This window comes from Grus americana, chromosome 21 (genome assembly GCF_028858705.1).
Source record: "Grus americana isolate bGruAme1 chromosome 21, bGruAme1.mat, whole genome shotgun sequence".
Taxonomy (NCBI): domain Eukaryota; kingdom Metazoa; phylum Chordata; class Aves; order Gruiformes; family Gruidae; genus Grus; species Grus americana.
The window spans coordinates 1907056-1934009 of record NC_072872.1 but is presented as its reverse complement, the minus strand read 5'-3'; the positions used below and the strand labels follow the sequence as shown (position 1 = coordinate 1934009).

At 55.6% G+C, this 26954-nt stretch overlaps 2 protein-coding genes across 2 annotated transcripts in view; both read right to left on the bottom strand.

Annotated features, from left to right (window-relative positions):
• Window positions 1-327: 327 nt before the first annotated feature.
• KLHDC7A (kelch domain containing 7A) lies at window positions 328-3659 on the bottom strand. The gene is made up of 2 exons (XM_054849782.1): window positions 3151-3659; window positions 328-2973 (listed from the first exon to the last, which is right to left on the bottom strand). The coding sequence occupies exons 1-2, from the start codon at window positions 3657-3659 to the stop codon at window positions 1023-1025; spliced, it is 2460 nt and encodes an 819-aa protein (XP_054705757.1). The 3' UTR covers window positions 328-1022.
• A 5386-nt stretch (window positions 3660-9045) lies between these two features.
• Window positions 9046-26954, bottom strand: part of IGSF21 (immunoglobin superfamily member 21) — a 39654-nt gene continuing 21745 nt past the window's right edge. Inside the window, exons 2-10 of the mRNA XM_054849783.1 lie at window positions 26399-26511; window positions 18026-18147; window positions 13994-14112; window positions 13649-13764; window positions 12928-13375; window positions 10012-10097; window positions 9591-9783; window positions 9456-9494; window positions 9046-9141 (exon numbers count right to left, since the gene is read on the bottom strand). Coding sequence (XP_054705758.1) covers window positions 9068-9141; window positions 9456-9494; window positions 9591-9783; window positions 10012-10097; window positions 12928-13375; window positions 13649-13764; window positions 13994-14112; window positions 18026-18147; window positions 26399-26511 — 1310 coding nt within the window. The 3' untranslated portion in view covers window positions 9046-9067. The remainder of the gene's footprint in view (window positions 9142-9455; window positions 9495-9590; window positions 9784-10011; window positions 10098-12927; window positions 13376-13648; window positions 13765-13993; window positions 14113-18025; window positions 18148-26398; window positions 26512-26954) is intronic.

Below are 26954 nucleotides of genomic sequence, written 5' to 3'. Positions count from 1 at the left end.
TTTGGGAGCTGTTTTTGTCCGTCTGGGACTGACAGATGACAGATGACAAGCTGTTTGAGGGGAAGAAAATTCAATTACCCAAAGTAGGCTTTTGGCAGGACATGGAGACAGCGGAGCAAGGTCGGTGAAACCCAGGGAGAAGGGGATGAACAACCGGCTGCTCACATCCAGAGCCCTAGTTTGCTTCTGGTTGCCTCCTCAAAGACGTTGTTTGTGCAGTAATTATTGATGCAAAACATGCATCAGCCTCTTTGTTCCCATTAGGCTTGGCTACAGCTTGAAATGATGCGCAACAGTAGCCCGTGGTTAATTTTACCAAATGTTTGCTTTAATTTCATTTAAGACAATTTGTCTGTAAATCTATAGTGCCTATTTACATTGCATGCATATAAATATATAGAGAGATATATATAATTCTGAGGAGAAGCTAACAGGTGACAAGGCACTGGTAGGAGCAGTGTACCCTCTGGCCCCCAGCTTCCAGCCCCAGGGTGATATGTGCGGTCAAGCCTGAAGGCTCGATGTTGGCTTGATGCTGATGGGGCTGACCTTTGGGTGATACCTCCTCAGCGTTCAAACCTCGCTGCTGTGTTCCTCCACCCTAAAATCCCCCATGTGTTGTGTGTCCATGTCAATATTAGACACCTGATGTGTAAAGCAGATACTCATTGGGCAGTGCACAGCTGGGAGCCTGCAGCAAGCTGTGGTTTATTTGCATCCAAGAAAGCACACCTATGTTTAAATATCTCTAAGCAAACGAGTCCACCTAGTTCCTTCTTTGCTCTTCCTTGTGTCTTCAAGGCTGGATTTATTGGCAGTATCCAAGGGCAGTTTGTCTCCTTCCTTACTGATGAGGACTGGTGTGATGCCTGCTTGATGGTAGGTATAGGTAACATTGCCCTGGTAATGTTGGTCCCATGCTATGTGGTCCAATGTGGGCTCATGGCTTCTTCTACCAGCTTTCACCATCATGTCACGTCTGAGCCACCACTACTGTTGCATAAGACCCCAGCATGGATCCCTCAAACCTGCGTTTGCACCATCCCTACCTCTGGCAGCACCAGGACGGCCGGGAGGAGACTGCCACGTGGTGATGGGAAGGGCTGCAGCTCCTTGGTCCCGAAGCGAGGTGAGATGTGGTCAGCCAAGAAGCGTATGTGGAAGTGCCGACCAACACAGTGGACCAGGCTGCCCACCATGGCGCACTGGAAGCTGGATGGGTTGGGTATGGAGTAGGTGGCACACTCATACCATAGCTTGGCCTTGGCACTGCAGCGGTAGACGCTGATGCCCATGCTGCGGTGGAAGTCAAAGCGGTAGATGAAGCCGTTGGCACTCACCATCTCGGCCGTCCTGTCTTTGCCACCACCAGCCGGGCTGACCCTCCAGCTGTTCGAGCGGGCGGTGTAACGCAGCAGCATGTAGCGCAAGGTGCCCCCTGTCACATAGATCTCCCCATCGCACACTGTGGCCGTATGGGCCACGGCAAAGGTGTCATGGGGCAGGGGTGCAGTGAAGGTCCAGCGGTCCTGCCGGGGGTCGTAGCACTCCACCGTGTGGAGGCATTCGCCGCCAATGGCATAGAGGTGGCCATCCAAGGCCACAAGCTTGCAGCGCGGCCGTGCTTCATTCAGGGGGCAGATCTCCTTCCAGATGTTAGTCAGGGGGTCATAGCAGAAGACACGGTTGGAAGGTCTCTGTGCCTGGCCCATGCCCTCACAGCCAGCCACCACGAAGAGGTAGTTGAACATGCTGCACATGGCGCACCCCTGGGAGACCACCTCCGGTGGCACATGGCAGAGGTGACGCCAGCAGTCTCCTTCATCATCGTAGTAGCAGAGGCGGCTGGTGTGGAGGCCAGGCTCCTTCATGTTGACATCTGCCACGGCCACATACATCTTCCCCTTCATCCTCTGCTGCAGGATGAGTTCCCGCTCGCCAGCGTTGAGGCGGCCGTAGATGGAGGGTGTCCTCAGGACCTGCAGGTAGTTGTCACTCATCACCTTGTAGGCAGCCTCCTGGAGGTGTCCAAGCTTCTGTGCTTTGGCCATGCAGAGGACCTCGTAGCAGTTCCCCAGGTCCAGGTGGGTGGGTGGTGGCATGTGGAAGATGTTGGTGCTGGCCACCAGCTCTGGACGAGGGCTTGCCGGTGGTGTGCCGGCCGGCATCGTGACCCCAAAACCCTCCATGGGCAGCTGGAGGCGGGGACTGTCGGCAATCTGGAGGATGCTGTCCTTGCGGCCAGGAGATGGCGGCTCAGTGGAGATCTCCAAGCTCCCTGTAGGTTGTGGGACTATGGAGGAGGTGGTGGAACCCCACATTGCCAAAGTTGGGTCCAGCTCCTGGGCTGCAAAGCCCTTCAGCTCTTCATTGACCCCCTCCAAGCTACGGCACCGGGATGTTCTCAGAGGGATGTAAGGAGGAGACCTCTTCTTCGACACTGACTGGGAGATGGACTGGACATAGTAGTCGTAGACTTTGCCTTTGAGGCCGGGGACTGGCTGCCCAGCTCTGTCCTTCACCTGCCGCTCGGTGATGTAGTTCTCCTCCACTCGGATCTTTGCGACTGAGGAGAAAGAGTAGGAGGCATCTGATCCCGTGTTGCTCGCTGTCATCGTTAGCCCCAGGTCTGAGGTGACGCTGAGGGTTTGGATCATCCCCCCATGCTCCTTGGCCTCCTGGGTCATGTCTGTGATGGCCAGATTCTGCTCCTTGCCTTGGGTGCACATGTCATCTGCCATCCGGGCATTAGCAATCCCGGGGGAAAGCCCGGCGCTTGGGGCAAGCGTGCCCTCCTCCCCGCGGCTGCCCAGTGGTTTGGCCGCGTCCCTGGGGTCATAAGACCTTGGCTTGCTTCCTGACTCGCTTCCTGGCTTGCTTGCCAGATTACTTCCCGGCTCACTTCCTAGCTTGCTTCCTCGCTCGCTTCCTGACTCGCTTCCTGGCTTGCTTGCCAGATTACTTCCCGGCTCACTTCCTAGCTTGCTTCCTGGCTCGCTTCCTGGCTTGCTTGCCAGATTACTTCCCGGCTCACTTCCTAGCTTGCTTCCTCGCTCGCTTCCTGGCTCGCTTCCTGGCTTGCTTGCCAGATTACTTCCCAGCTTGATTCCCAGCTTACTTCCCAGCTCAATTCCTGGCTTACTTCCCAACTTGCTTCCTGGTTTGTTTCCTGGCTCACTTCCCAGCTCAATTCCTGTCTCCCTTCCCGACTTACTTCCCATTTCACTTCCCAGCTCGCTTCCCCTCCCAGCCATCCTCACTCTCCCACCAATCATCCCCAGGTCAGAATCCATCTCCTCTCCATCCTCCTCCTCACCTCTTGGCCGACTTCGATCCCCCCGGGGAGGCGTGCGCCGTGTCCCAGGGGCGCCGGCTCGGCCGCTTCCCTGTCCCTCCCCACCATCCCTCCTCACCTCCCCACCCAACACCCTCCTCCGCCGCAGACCCGCCGCACCGTCCCCGTTCCCATCCCCATCCCGGGCAGCGTTTTCCCTCTGTTCTCCTCCCGTATCAGCCGGTGGGATTTTGCCCCTGGCAAGCGAGCGGGACTTATAAAACCTGTACGCCAACGTCAGGAGGAGCAGAGCGGTGGCGGAGAGGACCAGCTTGCCGGCCAGCTGCATGTCGGACTGCCAGGGCAGGGTTGCCCGCTGGGGCATTTTTCCATGCCAGGAACGCAGAGAAGCCGATTAATGATTGCCGAGCTAGCCCGGATTGTGGAGCTGAAGGTTTGGGGCAAGGTGACTTTGAGAGGGTAAAGCTGGCAGGAGGTTTCCGGACAAGATTTGCATGTTTGGGATGGGCTGGGCTCCGGGGAAAAGGTGCAGCCCGGAGCTGGTGACACGGAGCTGGCTTTATTAGCCTGGTAAACAGAGAGGCTCAGAGCAAAGCAAAAGGAAGCACAAAGGGAGGAAAAGTATCTCCGAGCAGTCCGACGGTGCTGCTTCCCTCTTTCTTTTACTATTTAAAAAGGATTGGAAGGGGAAAAATAACTTTTTTTTTTTCATCCGGGTGAGATCCCTCATCCCTGGATGCAGGCGTGGGGAAGGGAGGGAGAAGCAGCCCGGTACCAGGCAGACCTTTGGTCCGACGCCGAGCAGCTGCTCTGCAGCAGAGGCGGGTGACTAATTCGGTAGCCTTCGTTTGCGGCACGCTAGCTAACGAAGGGTGACGGGAAACAGCCCGAAAGCTTCTGTGGTCTCTTTGAGGCCAGCTTGGAAGTGGCAGGGGAATTAAGAGCCGGTGGAAAAGGAGCTGGGGGCTTTGGGAGGGGGAAAATTCCAGCACTGAAGAGTGAATAAATGCAGGAGTGAAACTGCAGCTGGTGGCCGCTGCCTTTGGAGACCTGTAGCCACGTGCACGGGGAGAGGGATGAACGAAGGAAAGTAAACAAAAGCATTGGGACCAGGAAGAAATTTGGGGTGGGAAGGGATGGGAGAGATGTGAGTCGTCGTTTCAAAGTGATGCGCTGCTGCGCGTGGGATGTCCATGGGGATTGGAGTCACTGTGGGGAAACTGAGGCACGGAGGATGCCAGACAGTGGTAGGCTTGCTTCTTTCTCCCCCTGGAAAGGTGTTGGTGATGTGTCTAGTCTTGGTGAATTTCAAAGATTTAGGGGAAATGTTCCCGTTGTCCCTGAGGCAGCTGGGTCCCCACGCCTGGACCGTGGGGGGCGGGGGGGAGTGGAGGGGGGGGGGGTCCTGGAGAATGGTATCCCTCTGCAACTGCCGGTAAGCGAGCTGAATTCAAAGGGATAAAATTAATTTCCTTTGCCCCAGGGGGAATGTCTCGCATGCTGAGAGATGCATAAAGAAACGAGGCCCTACGAGGCAGCAAAGAAACAGCCAAAATGTGTGGGGGGGGTGGGGTGTGCTGCTGTTTGTATGCAGGGACTTGCTCCCCACTAGCTCAGTCCCAATCCGGTGGGATTTGTCAGAGAAATGAACCCGGGCGATGCTAAAACAAGTCCTTGTATGAGATGTGGGTGAGCTGGGTCCCACCTGCAGGGGTCACGGGTAGGTGTGGTAGGAAGAGGTCTTAACGGGTGTGGGATGCTTGCGAGATCACACTCGGTGTCTGCAGCCTTCCAAACCACCTCCCGTGCAGCAGCTGGTCTTCACCGGCCGTCGCATGAGCTCAGGAACAGCTTTTTGCGATGGGGAGGAGGATCCGAACCTCCTTGGGGCACCTTCCCCACCATCACCAGCATCTGCAAGTGCTGGGATGTGCCCCCGCCAATGCTGAGATGCTGAATTTCACCTGACGGCATCACACGGGGACCGCGGTGGTGCCGAAGGGGATGGCAGTGGTTGTAGATCTGCCACTAGACTTGTGGGGATGCTCGTTAGGTGGAGGACCACGTGCTAAATAGCATAGTATTTTTTTATATATATATATATATAGAGAGAGAGAGAGAGAAGATGGAAAGGAAGCAGAGGGGTAAACTCCGTGCACATCCCTGCTGTGAACGGGAAGAGCCCACCAGTGGCTTTTAGAGGGACATTTGGGAAGTTGTCACCTTGTGTGGGTGCAGCGTGGGTAATGTAGCCATGAAGAGGTTGGGGGAATGAGGATATTTAGATTAAGCGCTGGACTTTGGAGCAGGGTAAGTGCTGGTGTGACGCATCCCTTGGGCACGTCTTGACCTCCCACCAGGAGCCAAAGCGGCACCAGCCAAAACCCACCCACCCACCCCATCCTATTTGGCATGGGACCCAAAATTTATCACTGGGGGGGGGCTTACTCCGGCCAAAACTTTGGGGAAAGGGGTATCCCTCCTGCCTGCAACCCAGAGGGGGGAGCTGGGGTAACAGGGATGTGCATCCAGGCTGGGAATGCGTTTTGGGGCTCGGCTAATTGGCAAAGGGTCTGGCCACCCGAGTGTGGCCGTGGCCCCCAGGGTTCTTCATCTCTCTCTGCCGCAGTTGTTAATCTGCAGGTAGATCTGCAAAGATCCTTGCGCTCGGAGCTGGGAAGTATGAATTATGCATCAGCTTGGCAACCCGCTTGTGAACCCGGCCACGGCAATAAGCGTGCCCGGTAATGAGGTGGGGGAGGCAGGGAAAGCACGGAGCAAAGCCCACCGTCACTCCTGCCGGCTTTCCCAGCCTGTCGAGCTGGAGCATCCCTGGTTTTGTGCCCCCTCCCCCCCCCAGCCTTGATATCCCAAAGGGCTGGGGGGCTTGGATGTGCCACATCCTTCAGAGACGCAGGACTGGGCTGCCAACCCCCCCAACTGGCGTTATTGCCAGGATGAGCGCGGTTATCCTGATCACCGGCGGGTTCTTACGGACCTTGGGATGGCCAAACACGGAGCGCGGGGGGAGGTGAAGGCGTTTTTGGCAGGCTCTGGGTGCTGATGGCAGGATGGGGGGAGCAGAGCCCGACTGCCGAGGTCAGGCTGCGGGGGATGAAGTCAGGAAGGAAGATCCCCGGAGCAAAAAAAATGCAGGTCCAACATATAAATGTATATTTATGTACGGCTTACGGAAAGGAGGGAGAGCGGCAGTGTAGGGGAGCAGGGCATGGCGTCTCCGAGCAGTGGTGACGTCTCGGCACTTGTGACTCTAATTGAATGTAATTGCCTCCTCCAAATTTTCCTAAAACCTTTTCAAAGTCCCCTGAAATTAGGGAACATCGATAACGCCACTCCTTGGGGTTTTCAGCTCGCGTCATCCCTAAGAAGCGCGATTAATTTTTTACAAGCTAATCATATCTCTTAGGCAGGTTGTCAGCCGCGGATCTGTCATCTCTCATCAATAATGAAACAACCTGAGCAGCTCTTTCCCCCTCCAGCCTCCTGCATTATTCACTGCCAGGTCCTCAAACAACGGGGTGTGTGGTAGGAGGGGGGAGCCAGGGATTTAATTGATGTCCTTTGTAATTACCTGTAGGAAGGTGGATGGGGATGGGGAGGCAGGGCTGGTAGGTGGTGGGTGGAGAAGAAGGGCAGGAGGTGAAGGCAGGGTCCAGCACGGCGTGGGAGGTTTTCTTTGGATCATCGCTTTGGTGGGATGGCATCTCTTTGTGTCCCTCGCCTTGGGGGGGACTTTGGGAAAGCGGGCAACAACTCTGCCCAAAATGAGAGGCTCCCGCATCCCCTCGCCCAGCGCTTTGGCTGCACTGGTGCCGAGAACGTCCCAGCCTATAGTCTGATCCATCACCGGGCCAGCATCCCTGGGGAAAGATCTAGGCATCCCGAACACAGAGGGGTGCATTTGGGATGCAGGACCACTCAGCCCACTGGTCCTCTCCCAGCTGCTGGATGGGGAGGTCACGGTGCTCCCGAGATGGCACCAAGCAGAGCTGGATGATGGTGGCACTGCCGCTGTAATGCTCCTCATTTCCATGGTTCCCGGCTAAACCCGCCACATTTGCATTTAAATGGAGGTTTGGGTGTCTGTAAATCCTCATTTTTCAAAGCGAGAAGGCCTAATGGTTGTTTAATCATGTTGGGATGAGGCCTCCGGAGCATCTTCAATCCAGCGAGGAGGGCGAGAAGCATCCAAGCCGTGGGGTGTAACTCAAGTCATGCAGATTTCCCTAAAAAAATAAAGGTCCCCCCCCAAAAAAATGCAGGTTCCCTTCTCACCCAGGGAGGTGCGATGGGCTGGAGCAGTGAGAGCCCTCGGGCAGGGAGCAGGGGTTCGGGCAGCTGGTCCGAAGGGATCCGGATGCTCGGATGCTCGTGCTTTGGGATGAAAGTGGAGCCGCTGAGCCTCCTACATCCCAGCCAGCCCCAATCCGTCCCCGCATTGCTTCCAGCCCAAATTACAAACCCGTGTGCTTCTGCGTAAGGGAAGAAACTCCCGAGCCGCCGTGTGTTTGTTTGGCTCCTCTGAGGCTGGGAAATCGCTTGCAGCGAGGTTGGCAACGGAGCACGGTAGGGACTGAATCTGCTTAATAATAATTAATCATAATAGTAATAATAATGCTTAGCACTCGTACGGGGCTTTGGAAAGATGAAGCGCCGCACGGCTGCTGGCTAATCCTCTAGGCTTAAGAGTTCCCGGAGGAAAAGGCAGGGGAGCGCCTCGTCCTCGGGCTCCTCTCCCCCTGCATCCGCACCCCAGGAATCCTGACCTGGGGCTGGATGCTCTCGGGGCACCACGGGGAGGGAAAGCTGCCAGGTGAACTGCTGGCATCCCCCAGCACCAGGCAGGATTGGGGCAAAAATGACCTGGTTTTTGCAAAGAACCATCCTGCAGCAGGATTAATGCCATACCGGGATGTGCTCGGCAGCACGGGATACCGTAGGAATGGCCGGAATCTGGCCAAGCTGCACCATTATCTGTTTCCACGGTGACAAATAGCCAAGAGGGATGGAGAGGGTGGCATGGACCAAACGTGGGTGCAGCACTTTAAACTCGGCTGGTGCCTCCGTGCCGGCGCTGCCCGATGGGACGTGTGCTGCCCGCTCATGTGTGAGCGCTGACATTTTGTGTCAGGAGCCGCCTGTCACTAGAGATTGTCCGTCCAGCCTGGGACAAGTGCTGTGCACGGCGCCCGTCTTCCAGCAAAGACGATTTGCCCCAACCAAGGTCCCGGATAAGGCCGGTGATCCGCAGCTTTTGGGCTCCCAGCGCCATCGTCCGTGTGCGTGCAGGCTGAGCAGGGCTCGTCCCTGACGTCCCTCGTGCTGGGCACACGTGCGGTCTGTACCCCACGTAGCTGAGACCTGGAGCAGCTCGGTGCAGTGGGAATGGTGTAAATGGATTTTTCCAGGGGAAATCTGGTCCTTGTGTCATATACAAACCCCCCACCAAGACCTTGCAAAGCCTCTGGGTACCCCAAAAGGGTGCTGGGTACCCCAGCACAAGGCAAAACATTAAGCACAACCTTCTACGGGGGAGATTTTCCTTTTTCCTTTTAATTAAATTGTCTGAGGAAGCCAAGACATAGACAGAAAGAGACCGAGACTGTAAATAGTATAGAAAAAAAAAAAGAGAGAGCAAGAGAACCGATTGATGGAGGTGTAAATGCCGGGTAGAGCCGTACAGAGGAGGAGGAGGAGGAGGAGGAGGAGGAGGAGGAGGAGGAGGAGGAGGAGGAAGAGGCAGGCAAAGCTTCACGTTAGCTCCAGGATCACTGTTAGGGTGAGCGCCAAAACCAGTCTGAAGCCGCGGTGGCCGGTAAGTGAACCTAGGCAGGAGGAGAAAAGGGATGGGGGGGTTTAGGGAGCCGTGTTGGGCTTGGAGCAGGTGGGGGTCACCACCTTTTCTTTGGGGGGGGATGCCCCTCCTAAGCTTGCTATGGAGCTTGCGTGGGGCGGGCAGCAGGTCAGGGATGCTGCGGAGAGCATCCGCGGGGCCCCTTTTGGTGCAAGGACATCCCTGAGGCCAAGGGCTTGGGGCCACGCAAGGAGAGATGCTCAAGGACTTGGGGAGATGGTCTCTGCACGGTCCTTCCCTCCCTGGGGGGTTTCAGGTCAAAATACCAGTGCCACCACCACTCACCATTGGAGTCCTCTGTTCCTCTGGGAATATTTGGGTTTTCTAATGGGAAAGAAATAGCAGAGAGACAGTTTTACTGGGGGGGAAGATGAGTGAGGATTTGTGGAGGGAGGGGTGACCCCCGCGGTGCCACCATACCAAAAACGATGAGCCGGGTGTGGGTGTCGGTGGAACCCAGGGGGTTCTGGGCAGTGCAGCGGTACATGGAGCCGTTGAGCTCAGCCGGCACCCGCTCCAGCACCAGCTCCTTGCCATCGTGCTCGGCGCTGCCGTCGAGGAGTCGACTCCCCACCCGTGTCCAGGTGAAGAGGGGCTCGGGGAAGACTTCATTCTGTGGGGAGATGGGGGGCTGTGAGATGGGCGTAGGGGGTGTGCGAACCCTGTCTTGTGCCTGGAGCAAGGACTGGGTACAGCCAAAATGCCCAGGGGTACACCAATGTGGGGACCATGATGTAACCCAAGGCCACCAACCCAATTCCATAAAGTGCTGGCGCAGATGCAAGGCTGTCCGTTGGCACAGCATCACCCCACGGTGATGGGAATGGATGGGGATACTTACCTGGAAGCCCTGCACCAAGATCCGCACGGTGTCTCCAACGCGGGCTCTCGTCGGGGTCATCGTGATCTTCGGGCCCTTGGGAGCAACTGCAAGGGAGGAGGACAAGAAGGGACATCAGTTGAGCGAGGGGTTCCTGGTGCCCGTGGGTGCCCTTGGCTGGGGTAAACAATGGTTTGATGAACGACTGTGGTGAGGGGGTGGCACAGCGCGTGCCATCTGGGGGTGGGAGCTGATGGCTGGGGTGATTGATGGACAGGCTGATGGATGTCCAAATGATTGACAGACAGGTAGGCAAGGACCCCACAGGCAGATGAACAGGAAGACTGATATATGACTGTAATGAGATGCATTGATGGTGAAGGATGTACTTCCTAATCAAGCCCTTCTCTGCTCAGAAACAGGGGTCAAGAGGGGTCAGGTTGGTTTGAAGCCATGGAGATGGGCACCTCAGAGAAGCATCCCCAGGTGGCCATGGTGAGTCAGGCACAAGTGCTGTTAGCATGGGAGACAGCCACAAAGCTTTGCTGGCATAAAATGCCAAGCAAAGCTCTGCGAAGAGGATGGGACCCCTTTTCCTGTACCAGACTTGGAGTGCCCTTGCCTGGTGCATTGCGGGGAGAAGCAGCGATGCAGCCAGCCATGGTGAGGTGATGCCACACCGGGACTGCTCTTTGCTGCCAGATGGGTTGGGGTTGTGTGGATGTCCCTCCTTGGCAATGGGTGGGATGGGACAGCCCTGGGAGCTGCCTGGTCTTTGCATGGAAGGAGCCTATATACTATTTATATATATAGGAGGGGGTTGATGAGGGATCTGCTGTGATGGTGCCAAAAAAACTGTGCATGGATGGTGGTGGTGGGGCATCCAGTGAGGTACATAGACTGGAGGCATTTTAGAAGATGAGGAGGGCTGTGGATTGTGGGGGGGCAGTGTAGGGTGAGCTTTGCCGTTACAGGTATTGGAGCTACTGGGGATGAAGCAGAAACCCATCAAAGTCTTGACCTCATGGGGAGCCCCAGAGAGTAGACACCTAGGCCTGATGAGCTGCAGAAGGTGTGACGATGCAGGACTTAGGTTATTTTTTGGCCGGTTGTATGCTGGGAGAGAGCTTTAATGCTCGGTGGGGAGGAACAGATAATGGAGGGCCATCTATTAGCAAGAGAGCTGCCGCCCCCCTTGTTGACCGCCTACTTCCCATTGACCTCATTGCCACCAACCTCCCACTAATTGAGGTGGTTGATGAACTGAAGGAAAAGAGACGGAGCACCAGCATTGAGAGGCTTGCGCACGCTGAAGCCCGCGCCAAGGACGGGTGGAAAGCCAACAAGGCGAAGCTCTCCAGGAGATGGTCCATCATTGCTGATACAGTGAGCCAAGTGCCCTACTTGGCCAGGAGTAAAACCCAGTCTTCTCCACCTGGCTCAAGGGCAGGAAGGCTAGAGCAGCCTGCCCAGGAGGGTGCTCCAATGCTGGGGAGAGCTCAGCCTCTTCTGACAGGGAACCAGGAGAAGGTAGGGGAGCCCCAGCCTTACCTGGGGGCAAGTTGACCAGCCAAGGTGGGGCAGAAGTGAGAGGCTCCATTAACTACTCTGTTCACCAGCTCCCATGGTCACTTTGGGAGCCTCTACTTTTCTAGGGTCCTGGGCATGCTGGGAGCCAACGGGGCGGCTCAGGCCTCAATCCCACCACCCATCGCAGCTGGGACCCCGCCAGCCCCACAGGCTGCCCCTGTGCAGAAGTCAGCCTGGCCCTTCCCCAGCAATCCCCACTGGGATGAGTTGGGTGGTGGTGGCCAAAACGGGTAGTGGGCAACAAGGGTCATGGCACGTCCTCAGGTCTCATGGGACTGGAAACAGATGGATGGAGGTGATTTCACTATGGGGTGAAGGTGTCTCCCCACAACACGGTCCCAGTCCAGACGAGCTCCTCCATCCCATCCCCTCCCCTCCCAGAGTCACACCCCATGAGGTCACATTAACGGGTTACCAACTGCCTCACCTGCCCTGCAGGTGACCAAGGCAAAGACCCACCAAACACCAGGTCCCTCAACCCCCCCTCCTGCTTACCCCTACACCCAGCACAGCCCTGGATCCCCCCAAATCAGCCCCTCATTGTCCCCCCTGCCCTGGTCCTGTGCCTCCCCCCATATGCAAACACCCACCCCCTTCTCACCAAGGGGGCTCCTCCCAGCACAGCCCCCCCCCCTCGACCTCAATTCCCCCTACCAGCCCCACACCTCACCCCAGACCCCCACTGCCTGAGTCTGCAGCCCCCTCCCAACCCCAGACCTATCTCAACCCGGCAACCCCCACCCTACAGCATCCCCCAACCATGTGCCACGGCTGGGGGAGCCTCAGCACCCCCCTCTGCAGGGCCAGGGCTTGCTCCCCTTGACGGGGCACCCTGAGCATCCCCACAGCCCCTTTCCTACGTACAAGAGGACAAGAAGCTCTGCACCCCATAGACCCTGGGGCACCCCACCTATGGGTGTCCCCTCTCACCTATTGCCCAGCCCCCTGGCTCACCCCCCCCCCCCAAACTGCCCTCGCCCTCCTGCTCCCTGCACTCCTTCCTGCCCCGTGCAGCCCCTGCCCATGCTCTGCCTCCCCTAGAACACAGAAACCCCTTCTCTTGCCTGATGGATGCCCCAAAACCTGCTGCCCTCACCCCTACCTTTGGGGACCCCCCGGCATCACCTCCTCCTATCATCGCGCAGCTGTATGTGGCACCCACTTTAACCTGTGGGTGCTGGAAAACCCCCGAAAGAAAAGTGCAAAAAGTGGGAAAAAAGGCAAAAAATATGAAAAAAACCCCCAACCAATAAAAAAAGCATAAAAAGTTGCAAAAAGTGCAAAAAAAAAAAGCAAAAAAGGCCAAGAACCACCACCCCCAAAACCAACCGCAGTGGCCGCGCTTACCAAGCGTCACCTCGGACTGCATGGGCATGGAGAGCGCCGGGTGCTTCACCTCGCAGCTGAAGAGCGCCTCGTTGTCGATTTGGGGGTTCAGGGTCCAGGTGAGGGTGGCCCGCGCCTCCACCGTCCCGTCGCTGACGGGTGCGTGTGTGTGGCGGAAATAATAGATGGGCTCAGCCACGTGCACCCATCGTGGGAATTCCCGGCTCACCACTGTTTCGGGGATGGTTTCGGTGACGGGACCGCGCTCGGCCGCCAGCCCCCGTGGGGGGTCCGCCGTGGCCGGGAGTCGCCCGCCTCCCACCTCCCCTTCAGCCGCCAGCGATTTTGGCACCTTGGTGTCATCCAGGTCGCGGTGAAGGAGGTTACGGGGTGCCCAGCTCCCAGCGCCGGCCGGCGGCTCCGGCAGCGGGGTGGCCTCAATGGGCTCCCCGTCCCGCTTGAAGTAGACCTGCGTGGGGACAAACAGGACGGTGAGGGGACAGCCACCACCCCGGACATCCCCAGCATCCCATCTGCTCGGGATGAGCTTTGGATGGAGCTCCTTCCCAAGGTCCCCACTGAAAGATGCTGCAGGGCAAGATTTGGGTAGCAGGCAGCTATATGCCTTATTTTGCCTCCAAAATCAGCACATATATATTATATATTATATATTTTATAGCTATATATTTTCACATTTGCTTCATATAGATACATGAAAGATAACCCTGCCCCGGGGGCTCACCAGCGGGGCGGGCTTGCCACCAGAGACCACACACACCAGGGTGAAGTTCTGCGCCTGGTAGCGGCTGAAGGGTGCTGGCGTGTCAGCAGCGAGCACCGAGATGGACGTCGGAGGGGCTGCCAGGGAGCAGAGCCAGGGCGTTAGTGTGGTGTCCTCAACACCCACCCATCCTCATCCCCATCCCGTCCTCATCCCCATCCCCATCCCCATCCCCATCCTCATCCCCATCTCCATCCCCATCTGGGTCCCTGTCTCCGGGGATGGGATAACAAGCCAAATCCCTGCTGTCCCCCCACCCTGAGAGCCTGCACCCCCCATCCCCACCCAGGCAGGGGCTGCACTCACCCATCACGTTGAGGAATATGTTCCCAGAGGCCAGGACCACTTTCTCCCGCGTAGCTCGGTCATAAATCCCCACGTGACACTCGTAGGGACCGTTGTCCGAAATGCGAACCTCGGGGAGGCTGCGGAGGAGAGACAGGGCTCACCTCTTGCTCCCCGCTCCAGCCTGACCCTGTTTTCCCGGGGGATGCAGCGGTCGGCATCCGGATATCGAGGCGTCGGACAGGGTTGCTTTTCGCCAGCGACGGGGATCAATAAACTATTAATAACTGCAAAGGCTGCAGGAGAGAGCTGTGTAATGCGGTTTAGCAGCTGGAGTTTACCAGCACTGACAGCTCCTCAGGAGGGTAAGTAATTGCATTATTGAAAGGAGACGCGTACAGGAGGTAAAGGCACCGCCGAGAGCAAAACCCCACGAAGCGTGGACGTTAAACGCCTGTGAAACGCTGCTCTTCGAGGCTCGGCACTGGATGTTACAGACCGCTTGGGCAATCCAACAGCTGGAGCAAAGCATGGCGCATAGAAAGTGTCGAAAGCCCAAACTCCAAGCAAATCCAGAGCATGCTTCGATCGACATGTTATCTAGATTGTTTTTATATATATATATATATATATATGTGCAAAAGGATCGGTGCTGCTGGAGGTGGAAATGCTCGTGCCAGCTGCAAAGGAGATGCTTTACCAGTCGGCAGCATCATCCCACCTCGCCGGCCGGCAGCATCCCACCTCACGGGCGGCAGCATCCCGCCTTGCCGGTGGCATCATCCCACCTCACCAGCGGCATCATCCCACCTCACTGGTGGCATCATCCCACCTCATCGACCCGCAGCATCATCCCACCTCATCGACCCGCAGCATCCCACCACAGCAACGAGGACGGGGGTAATTCCTGCACTGAGCACCCAGCACGCCACCCCCAGCTCAACCCCCCCATTTTTCCGGACGAACCCGGCCGTGCGCCTCGCAGGGCTTCCCCATCCGGGGGGTGGGGTGGAACACGGTGCTGCTTTGCCGGATCATTTCTGAAAGCCCCTGGCTGCCATCCTGTACCTCCTCCTCGCCGCACGAGCCCCCCGCCAATGCAAACAAGCCCCCGTTGAAGTGAACAGTCGCTTGGCAGCTCCTTTTAACGGCCGCGATGCTTTCAACTAAGCCTCCGCCATCTGTTCCAGCCTCTAATTACCCACGCACGGAGCAGGAAATCATCCACGCCCTTCGTTAGCGGCACGAGGGAGCGGTGCTGGTGGTTTCGGTCCCCGCCAAGCTGGGGAGCCTCTCCATCCCAGCGGTAGCCCCTCGTCACGAGGGACAAACCCTTTGGGTTTGTGCATGGATTTGGGTATAAAATGGTCTTAATTGGGTCAGTTTGAGGTTTCTGCGATCGGTAGGGACCCGAGAGAGGGGACTCCCAGCCCTGCAAAGTGAAAACTCTGCCCGTCATGTCCTTTGCGTCCTCTAAGCATGCTGGAAATAAAGGGAAAAAAAATCATATAGATATTCATAAAGCAGTGCCTTACTTGACGAGGGTGGGTTTTTAATCAGAGGAGGGGAAAAAAAAAAAAAAAAAATCCAGGGTTGGATATCTCCCGGCTTTGCTCTTCACATCTGAGCAGGCGGCGTTCAAAGCCGGTATGAAAAGAGGCAGCCCTGGCAGCCCTCTGCGCCGCGCAGATAAGAGCCACGCCGCCTGGGATAACGCTCCGTGGGACGGCACCGACGTGACCGTGCCATTAAAAAAGATTTTAAAAAAAAAAGCAAAAAAAAAAAAGCTGAAAATACAGAAGAATAAAACTGAAAGGGAGAGAAAACCTGAGTGGAAACAGCTGGGAAGCAACTGACCCATCACCGATTCCTTCCCAATTATTGCTCCTCTTCATCACCAGAGCCCAAAACAAGGCAGGACCCCCCCGATAAAAAGCATCAAGCCAACGATACAGAAAACAAGCTCTTTTCATGCCCTCCAAGAAATATCTCCTTTCTCCCCAGGCATGTTGCTGTTTTCCTCTGAAAAAAAAAGGCAACCGCGTGAAAAGACTTTTACCGCGAACATCCCCGGCTCTACGGACGATTTGCCGGCGCTGTGCTGACGATCGCCGATGCTTTTAAGTGCTTGGTCCTAGGGCGGTGAAATTTTCTGCTCGCAAATTCTATTAGTTCTACAATACGCGGTGAAAGGGAGAAAAATGGAGGGGTTTGAGCCAAAAAAAAAAAAAAGCAGCTGCTTTGCCTCGCCGGGACGGCGCAAAGTCCTTGTCCCTTGCTCAAGGGATGCTTGTGGTCAGGATGTCTTGCTCCGTGCGTGGGGAATGGTTTATTCTGGTTTAATTCCTCGATTTTCCTGGTGCTCCCTGCTAGAGGAAAGCAATGGCTAAATCCAGCGCTGAGTAAAACCCCTGGGTGTATGGCAGGAAAGCAAGGTTGTTGAGTTAGGCAATGTGTAATCTGTTCGTGAAGCCGCCAAAACATCCTTTAAACAATAATTAGTCGTGTCAGAAATTTGTACGACAACCAAGCGAGCGGCTGAGCGGAGCCTGTACTACATGGGGAAACAAAACTCAAGGAGTGGAGCAGCCCCTGAGCATCTCCTGAGCATCCCCTGGAGCAACCTCTGATCATGGCCTGAGCATCCTCCGAGCATCTCCTGAGCATCCTCCAAGCATCTCCTGAGCATCCCCCTGAGCATCTCCTGAGCATCCTCTAAGCAGCCTCTGATCATTGCTTGAGGCAACCCCTGAGTATGCCCTAAGCTGAGTAACCCCTGAGCATCCTGAGCATCTCTTGACCTTCCTGAGCATCATCTGAGCATGCTCCTGAGTAACCTTTGAGCATCCTGAGCAACCTCTGAGCATCCCGAGCATCTCCTGACCTTCCTGACCATCATCTCAGCCTCACCCTGAGCATCCCGAGTATCTCCTGAGTCTCCCCGTAAGCCTCCCCTGTGCATCCTCCCGAGCAACCCTTGCGCATCCTGAGCAACCTCTGAGCATCCCGACCATCTCCTGACCCTCCTGAGCATCCTCGGAGCCTCGCCTGAGCAAGCCCTGCGTGTCCTCCTGAGCAACCCCTGAGCATCCCGAGCATCCTCTGAGCATCTCCTGAGCAACCCCAATCATCTCCTCTCCACCCCTGCCTTCCTCCTCCTTTTCTCCACGCTATAATCACATTTATTCCCATGCAGCCATCTAACGCAATTGCTCCTGCTTATAACAAAACATAGCTCTGAGTGTAGCAGAGAAAACAGCAAAAAAACCCGAAAAAATTCAAATTCCAAAGAATTAGGAAGAATTTCACGCTTCTACACACACCCATCTGACGGGATGAGCCATGCCAAGCCCTTTCCAACCCGTGCACGGACATTTGCAGGTGCAAAACATCACATCACCTCGAGGAAACGACAGTATTTTCCCCGCTGTACACGGAATTTTTATTACCGCACGCTGGGGAAAAACGAGCTTTGAAATCCGATTGGCAAATTCTAATTCAAAAAGAAAACAAAGAAAAAAAAAAATCGTGAAAAATAAATACTTCACCCCAGCCTTTTTGCCTTGAATTAAGTCTCCCCCTGACATTTTTTTCAGGCTCTAGTTTTGTTTTTATAACACCGGCAATAAAGCAAGTGTGTAATTAGTAATAAAGCTGACACTCCTGCAAGTGATTTCGCATTTGGAAGAAAAGCAAAGACAAGCTTCTATGCCGCCTATTTTTTACATATATATATATATGTTTTGGTTTTGTTTTTTTTCTTCTCCCAAGTCTTCTTTTTCTCAGCCTGTTTTCACCCCTGGAAATCTCCACCAATGTCACCTTTTCCCTAGGGACAAGCAGAACCGTGGGGACCGACCTCAGATATTTGGTGACGGCGCATTAAGGGCCGATAATTTCTTGGCAATGCGATGAATCCCCGCCGACGGCCAAAGAGGACATGTCGAGTATTGCCGTAACACCCTCAACTGCCCCAAAATGGGGAAAAATTCCTAAAAAGAGGCATTAAAAAGCAGCTGGCATGCCAAAGGAGGCGATATCGGGGTGACTTACCGCACGGTGGACTGGTAGACCAGATCCTCCCTCTTCCGATAATTCTCCATGTGCGAGAAATTGGTGGAGAACATGGCATCGAAGGTGAAGATCTTCTGCTTGATGGTGCCGCCATCGGTGACCTGCAAAAAAAACCAAACCAAAACCATCTATGAGATGCCCACGGTCACTTTTGCAAATGCGCGACCAGCTTTGCACCCGCGCTTTAATTTTTAAACATCTTTTTATTGTTGATCTTTCTATCGGTAATATTTCTGTTGTTAATCTTTCTGTTGTTAATCTTTCTACGATTAATCTTTCTATTGTTAATCTTTTTATTGTTAATATTTTGCTAATATTTTTATTAAGGTTCACGAAATATTCTTTATTTACTATGAGCCTGCTGAGATTAAAAGCAAAACCCATGCGTTTCTGTCCGGTTATCGTGTCGCCGACGCCCATCTCCAGTTGCTCGCTCGGGTTGCAATTTTTAAGTGGAAAAAGGCTCTTTTTAGGACCAGGGAGGACTCATTTCTTCCCTGTGTCCCCCACTGCCTTCAGATTTCTCCCCCCGCCTTGCGAGGAGCAAGGTTCAGCACAAAATCAAGGAGGAAAAGGCAGAGGAATGCTGACGGCAGATGGGCATTTTGGGGCTAGAACAGCTCGGATCGATCCATGAGAGGGTTAGAATAGTCTTTTTTTAAAAGGCCAGGCACAGGAGAAGGGGATTTTGGGGATTACCCCCCCCAAAATCAGAGAGACCCCGCCCTCCCCACCCGACACTTCTCTCCCTGCTTGGCCAAAACTCAACTTTGACTCCAAATTCTCTTTTTTCCCTCTTTTTTTTATCACAAAAAGGAAAGCGGGGCGGGGGGGGGGGGGAAGCTGTCACTAAAACCATCTCTTCAAATTTATTTGCCGAGGCTGAGGCTTTTATTGCAAAGAAAATACACACGCTGGCATGGACGTGGGATAAGGAACTGCAAGAAGAATTATCGGAGCCGTAAATCTCCGGCCTTGGGAATGAGGGGAAGTTTTCAAGGACACGTTCGATTTTTCCCAATTTTTATTTACGCCCTGGGGCGGATTTGGGAAGAAACCTTGGAGCTGCTCCCGCATCAAGAAACTCTTCGTGTATCAAGCTCAGAGGGGTTTGCCGGGGATTATTTTCGAGGATGCAGCAAGGAGGGATGCTCGGAAGAAGGGGATGGGGAGCGGCGGAGGTGATCCCCATGGACCGGGAGTTTGAAGCCGCCGGAGTTCCCCAGCACATCTGGACAGATGTGGGCAAAGCAAGAAAGCACCGCATGAAATCTGAGCCTGGGAAAGGGGAAAATCGCAGCTCGCAGCATCCCTCCCGCTGCAGCTCACCACCCAGGGCCCCTCGCACCCCCCCACCCCCCGAGGATGCACGGCAAGGGAAGATGCCGCAGCCCGGCTGCATCCTCGGGGGATTACGGGCAGCTAATAGGCTCCTCTGAAAAGGCGCATAGAAAATAGTCTCTCTCCAGGGATTAGACCTACTTTCAGCCTTTTATCTGCACCCTGGGCTCGATTTGTTTTTTTGGAGAGGAGCTACAGATAAAGTTGTTGGCGAACCCACGGGTGTATGGGAGCGGTCGAGCCCGACGCTTCTTGCTGGGGCAAAAAAAAAAAAAAAAAAAAGGATAATTCGGCAGCATCCGATGGCGCTTGCCCCGAATTACAGGAGGAAAAAGGGGCGCAGGGAGAGGAAAAGGCACATTTAAGGCACCAGAGCTGAGCTCAGGCAGCCTGAGGCTGCCTGCTGCATTATTTATAAACCCGAGTCAAAATCTTATTCCTGACAAAAACCTGGCAATTGCCGCTGCGCGGGGAGACATTAACCTCCTGCTCCTTCCCACTGGCGCAGAGGCAGCCCCCTCCTGCCTCTCACCTCTCTGGCGACCCGGCGGTTTGCTGCCCCCAAAATACGCTGGCACCGTTAATATCACCGGAACCTCTCGTCGGGATGCTCAGGGCGTCAGATGAGGATCTGGGAGTGATGGATGGGGGACCGAGGGGATGGGGGGGTAGGGATTTTGGAGGACAAAATGGGTTGGCAAAGGATAGGAGGGCTCCATAGCGCCCTGCGGCATCGCTGGGTCTGGTCTGGACTCCATCAGCCGCCCCCATCCTCGGGCTGGATTTACGCCCTTTCTCCAAGCAAACGCAACAGGCGCTTGCTACGGCAAGAGGGAAAATACCCCGAGGGGGCTGCGAGGGGCGGCCGCCACGCTCAGCGCGCTGCAGGGGTAGCACCGGGGTTTGCAGCATCCCCAGGCTGCACCTCAGCCCACGTCGCAGCCGCCGGGAGAAACGCATCGTACCGGAAAAAACGTTTTTTTAGCTTTTTTTTTTTTTTTCCCCTGCTCCCTCCCCAGCTCGCTTGAGCACCTGCATTTAGCTCAGCTGGCTGATGAACTTGCTGGACCATTCGGTCCTAACCTTGCTCAAAACCACCTGAAACGCCGCCAGCGCCGAATTTGTCTTCCAAAAATAGTCATCGATTTATTTGCCCAAACCCAGACGGTTTGATCCCAGAATGAGCACCACCACCCATCTCCACCCCCCAAAGGACAGCACCCATGCCGTCACCCCCCTCCTCTCCAGCATCGCTAAACCACGTGCCACGATCAAATCGATAGTGCAAGAGGGTCGTGTAATTTTGGGAGGGGCAGCCCGGGCTCCCCGGAGCGATGCCCTCGCCCAGGGGTAACAGAGCACTCAATAAACCGTGCTGGTGCTTGTGACCTTCTCTCCCCGCCTGAGCATGAGGAATTAAGAGAGTTCCCCATAGTGACGTTTAAATTATCATCTCCGAGGCGCAGAGACGACCCAGCCGGCGTTAGACGAATGGCACGAGTCAGACCCCTCGCGGTTGCCGGCCCGAGATCACTCCATCAGTGGCTTTGCGCCGATTTTAGAGAATTTCTCTCCGCAGCCATAAAACTTGCGATTTTTCCCTAAAGGGGAGCAGGTTTATAAATTGGAGGCACGACCCGCAGTGAATTGGGTCGGCTTGAAAATTTGGAGGGGGGCTGTGAGTTTCCAGGAGGTGCTTTCCAGGAGCGAGAGGTAAAACGTAGCATCCCGGTGCCCCCAGCCCTGCTCCTCCCGAGCATCCCCAAACCAGCACCCCCAAATTTGCCGAGGCTCCAGGCTGTCCCAGCAGCGCCGTACGGTGCAGGAAGGGTTTGCGACAGCCTCGGCGCGTCGGGTGCCCTTGGCTTGGCTCCTCCACCCCGTCTCCCCCCTCCCCTGGAGCCGAGGTTGCTGCGAGCAGTGACTTTATCACTGTCACCAGCGACATTTCCCGCTCGGAGCCACCGCGGGAGACGCCGGCCGGGGGCTGTAAGGTCTCGTTTCTCCTAATGGGCAGTGGCAGAGGAAGCCCCTGCGGGGACCGCGCTTTGTCACCATCGATCAGGCGGCTCCGAGCGGCGCCGCCAACATCTGTAATGCATCGGTCCCTGCTCGCCGGGGCCGCGGGGTTTGGAGCCCCGGGGTCTTCGCTGGGTGGGGAGCGGCCCGATGAGCCCCCGGGTGGAGCGAAATGCTTTGCAAACCCCGTGCGCCCAGCTGAGAGCTTAAAACCGAGAGCTGTTCCGTGCAGGATGGGGAGAACGGCTTGCAGATGGGGTGAGGGGCACCCACGGGGTCATGGTGTCTGTCCCCTCACCTGCAAAGGCCACGCTAATGGGTGCTAGGGAGAGAAGCGCTCATGTGTGGGTGCTACAATAAGCCATGCCCGTGTATGATGGGTGCTATGGAGAGCAATACCCGTGTATGATGGGTGCTATGGAGAGCAATGCCTGTGTATGATGGGTGCTATGGAGAGCAATACCCGTGCACCATGGGTGCTATGCAGAGCAATGCCTGTGTATGATGGGTGCTATGAAGAGCAATACCCATGCACTGTGGGTGCTATGGAGAGCAATGCCCGTGTATGATGGGTGCTATGGAGAGCAGTGCCCGTGCACCATGGGTGCTATGGAGAGCAATGCCCGTGTATGATGGGTGCTATGGAGAGCAATACCCATGCACCATGGGTGCTATGGAGAGCAATGCCTGTGTATGATGGGTGCTATGGAGAGCAGTGCCCGTGCACCACGGGTGCTATGGAGAGCAGTGCCCGTGCACCATGGGTGCTATGCAGAGCAATGCCTGTGTATGATGGGTGCTATGAAGAGCAATACCCATGCACTGTGGGTGCTATGGAGAGCAATGCCTGTGTATGATGGGTGCTATGGAGAGCAATACCCATGCACTGTGGGTGCTATGGAGAGCAATGCTTGTGTATGATGGGTGCTACGCAGGGCAATACTTGTGCACCATGGGTGCTATGGAGAGCAATGCCCACGCACAGGCGCTGCAGACAGCAACGCCAGCCCCAGCTCTGAGTTATTCCTTCTTGCTAATTAGACTGAGCACCAAACTCTAATTAATCGAGGCAGAGCAACTCCCCCCGGACCCGAGGGCTCCCGTCCATCCCCAGTGCTCGCCGCCGTACATCCCCCGGCCAAGCCCCCGCTCTCCATCGGGCAGAGGGACAGCGAGCGTGGGAGCGCTGCTCTCCTCCGGGGAATCACGCCCAGCCCTCGCCTGCCACCAAAAATCTGCAAAACACCTTTTTGCAATTACCATCTTCTCATCCGAGCCCCCGGCTGTGTGTATAGCCTGGCTGCTGCCGGCTGCCTGCTTCCCCGCCGCTGCCAGCTGTCTGTACAGAGCCAGAACAGATACTCCGAGGATTTTCCCTCCCTCTCCTGCTTCTGTATTATTTTTTTCTTTTTTTTTTTTTTTTTTTTTTTTAGAGCTCTGCACTGCTGCAAAAAGTAATTTTCTCCCTCCCCATGCCTTGCTGCAGCGTGGCAGTGACCATACTAATCAGGTCTCGAGCGCGACCCCCGAGATGCCTGCGACGGGAGCCAGCTAACAGCTTGACAGCTCCGTGTCTTCCCAGACTCATTACAAGCTCGTTCGCCAGGATGCCACCACCCTCATCTCCTCCAAGGGTTTTTGGGCGCTTGCCTGACGCGCAAGGGGTTCGGACCCATGTTTGCACGTGTTCTCGGACAAATCGCGCCTTCTGGAGGTGAATTTACCACGGAGGAGGGCGGTTGGGTGTTAATTAACACCTCTGCAGATGGTGCTTGTTCCTGTTTACGCTGTGAAAAAGCCCCTTTGCTCGCCCCAGGTCTCCTCGAGTCTTCTGCGTTTCAAGAGACCCAGAGCGGAGGCTCACGCCGAGGGGTTTTCTGACCCGAGAAGAACATCGTCCCTTGCTGCCAGCCCTGCTCGCCGTCCCTCGGCCACGGGGCTGCCGGGGAATTGCTGGAGGGGGGGCCTGGGGGTTGCTGGTTTGCAGCGCGGTGCTTCTCGGAGGGGTGTCACCTGCCTTACCCGTGGTGAGCAGCTCCTTTACGCCTCACAGCCTTCAGCCTCGGTGTGCACGCACCCCAACGGGTTATGCACCCATCCCGTGGGTTATGCACCCACCCCATGGGTTACACACCCACCCCATGGGTGATGCACGTTCCCGACAGGTTATGCACACACCTTGATGGGCTGTGCACTTCAACGGGTTATGCATACACCCTGCTGGGTTATGCACGCTCCTGATGAGTTACACACCCACCCCAAGGGTTATGCACACGCCTGATGAGTTACACACCCACCCCATGGGTGATGCACGCTCCTGATGAGTTACACACCCACCCCATGGGTTGTGCACGCTCCTGATGAGTTACACACCCACCCCAAGGGTTATGCACGCTCCTGATGAGTTACACACCCACCCCATGGGTGATGCACGCTCCTGATGAGTTACACACCCACCCCATGGGTTGTGCACGCTCCTGATGAGTTACACACCCACCCCAAGGGTTATGCACACGCCTGATGAGTTACACACCCACCCCATGGGTGATGCACGCTCCTGATGAGTTACACACCCACCCCATGGGTTACGCACGCTCCTGATGAGTTACACACCCACCCCATGGGTTATGCACGCTCCCGATGAGTTACACACCCACCCCAAGGGTTATGCACGCTCCCAACGGATTATGCACGCTCCTGATGGGTTGTGCACGCACCCTGACAGGTTATGCATCCACCCCACAGGTCATGCACGCTCCTGACAGTTTATGCACGCTCCCAACAGGTTATGCACACACCTCAATGGGTTGTGCACACTCCTAACGAGTTACACACGCACCCCATGGGTTATACACCCACCCCACACCCTGAGGAGTTATGCACGCTCCCAGTGAGTCCTGCCTGCACCGCACAGGTTATGGATACACCCCACAGGTTATGGATACACCCCACGGGTTATGGATACACCCTGATGGGTTATGGATACACCCCGCTGGGTTATGCACCCACCCTATGCCCTACACCCAACTGCTGCCATTGAATTTGCTGCCGTGCCCCCCCTCTTTTGCCTTCCCCCCGCCCCTGCAACCCACCGTGCACCCCTGGAGCAGCTCTGCACCCTTAAACCCAACGCGCTCACTCTGCTCCCTGTAAAATCAACCAAGGGAGCCCCAGCGAGTCCCCACAGCACCCCGCTCCACTGCCCCGCTGCCGCGCACAGAGATGCTGTCAGGATGATTTACAAATGGTATAAATATAACTCCACAGCCCCAGAATCTCTACTCCGGCTCGCCCGAGACCATCCGTCACCTCCTGCACGGAGGAGCTGCGACTGGGGTTTTGGGCAGCTGCAAAAGTCCGTGAGAGAGACAGGATGGGGGGAAAAGAAGAAAAAACCCTAAAATCAGGAGGGAATTTGGGAAATCCAGAGATGCTCTATGAAAAACCCAACTTAGCGCATGCAGGAAGCTCCCTGGGAAAGGAAAAAAGGGGAGGGGGGGTAAAAACCTGGAAGAAAGGGGGATTTGCAGCGATAAAAATAAAAGCTGGGTTATTTTTTTCCCTTCCCTCTCTCTCCACGCTTTCTGGGAGCGTTATTTGCTCGGCCGCCCCGGCGCGTCGTCCTCTCGCCGAGGGCTCCAGCATCCCTCCGTGCAGGGGGGGATTATGCAAATCCAGCCCCAGCTCGCGAGAAAGTGGGTTAATCCAATATTACCGAGTGGAAAAGGGAAGGAGAAACCCGGTGGAGATGGCAGCGCCGGCAGAAGGAACGCCGTGCAAAAACCCTCCTCCCAAAAAAAAAAGGGGGAGACCAAGCCAACTGTAAGCTGCAATTTAGGGTTCGGGATAGTTTTTGGTTTATATTTTGATATTTCTCTGCTTTCATCCCCTACACACCGAAATACACATATTTATAGCCAGGACTCGATGGAAAAACTCCGGTGCACACACTGTGCTCCGGCAGCTGAATTTCTATCAGTGCAGAGAGCACCTTTCCCTATTTATAAACCTGCCTGGACGTGAAGAAGAGCTTTAAAGCAGAGATGCTGCTTGTCCAGGGAGTAGAAACAAGATGGTAAAAGCAAGAAAAAAATATCTTACAGCCAAGGGCAGCCGCTTCATCCCACGCCACCAGCCCAATTAGCTGTTCCGTTGCCTCCTCCACGAGCCAACGTGCAAGCAAAGAGCTGAGGGTTTTTTTCCCCATCCTGGGAAAGTTCTGAGTTTTCTCTGATCAGACCATTGTGGGGGTTTTATTTGTGTTTGGCAGCTTATCCTGAAATTCCTTGGAGGAAATCAAAACTATTGCTCCGGGCCGTTATATCCGAGGTTGGATCCAGGTTTGGTGCAGAGGGGAGTGATGCTGGTGGGGAGGGGAAAGCCACAGCCTCCAAATCCCCCCTCCCCAGATAAAACCAGATGCTATGGGTCTTGCTTTGCTCCGGATCAGCGTCCCACATCCACGAGTATTTTGGGGACAGGGATGGGAAGAGGAAAGGTTTCTGGGGGAGGCTCAGGGCCGAAGAGCCCAGCGCTACTCCCCAAGCCCCGACCACCCTCAATTTTGCGTAATTTCCCCCGCAGCACGAAACCCACCCTCCTTTTTGCATCATTTCACACCCAACACAAAAATCCCCTTTCGCCAATCCAAACCCCGACTGGCACTGACCCTCGCTCCAAAACCCGCAGCGCAGAACCGAGCCTGCCAACCCCAAACCCACCCAGAAAACCTAACAAAACGCCTGGAAAAAAAACCCCTGGCACAGCCCTCGGGATGATTTCAAAGCCATTTTACATCTCTCCCCCCTCCCAGGTTTTCAAAGGCCAGCCTGCCTGCCTGCTTTGCCGAATCGATAGTCCCCATCAGCGGGAGCGCCGTCCGCCTTTGTCTCTGCCATCCGGCCTTGACCTTGTGTTGTACAGGAGCAAAGAAGCCGGGTGGCTTCATGTCCCCGTCCCCAAGGGCAGGAACGAAGCACCGGTGCCGCTTACCCGGTACCAGACAATTTCCCGCATCTTCCCATCCGTCTTGAAGTTGCATTTCAGGGTGACGGCATCTCCCACCACCACGGGTGGCAGCGGCTCGATGCTGACCGTCAGGTAGGCTGGAAAAGTGGAAAAAAAAAAAGGAGAAAAAGAGACATTAGCTGCTGGGGAAGGATGGGGCAAGGGGTTAAAATAATGTTCTCAAGTGGGTTTATGGTATGAATAGCTCTGCCGTGGGGAGCGAACACCGGCTCCATCCCACATAGGGATAACCCATGGGCAAGCCCATCAGCGTGGCGTCTTGCCCTCTCGCAGCGATGAATTTCGGCTGCTCCCAACGCACCAAAAAAGCACCAGCTGGGGAAAATCCTTCCTGACCTTATTTACCAGCTTATGGCACCAAAAGGCGAGGACCGACCGTTTCCCTGCTGCTCCCCCCGGCTTTGCAAAACCGCCCACGTTCGCCCAAATAAACCCTGATTTTACAACCGCCCAGATTTTCAGGCTTGCGCAAAGCCCTGATCCCACCTCTCCCACCTGCACGCTCAAACCCGCCCTTTCT

Coding starts and splice junctions, on each gene's coding strand:
- KLHDC7A (XM_054849782.1), bottom strand. CDS start 3,659: ATGCCCCAGCGGGCAACCCTGCCCTGGCAGTCCGACATGCAGCTGGCC. Junction 2,974..3,150: donor GGAAACAAACCAGGAAGCAA/GTTGGGAAGTAA, acceptor CAAGCTAGGAAG/TGAGCCGGGAAGTAATCTGG.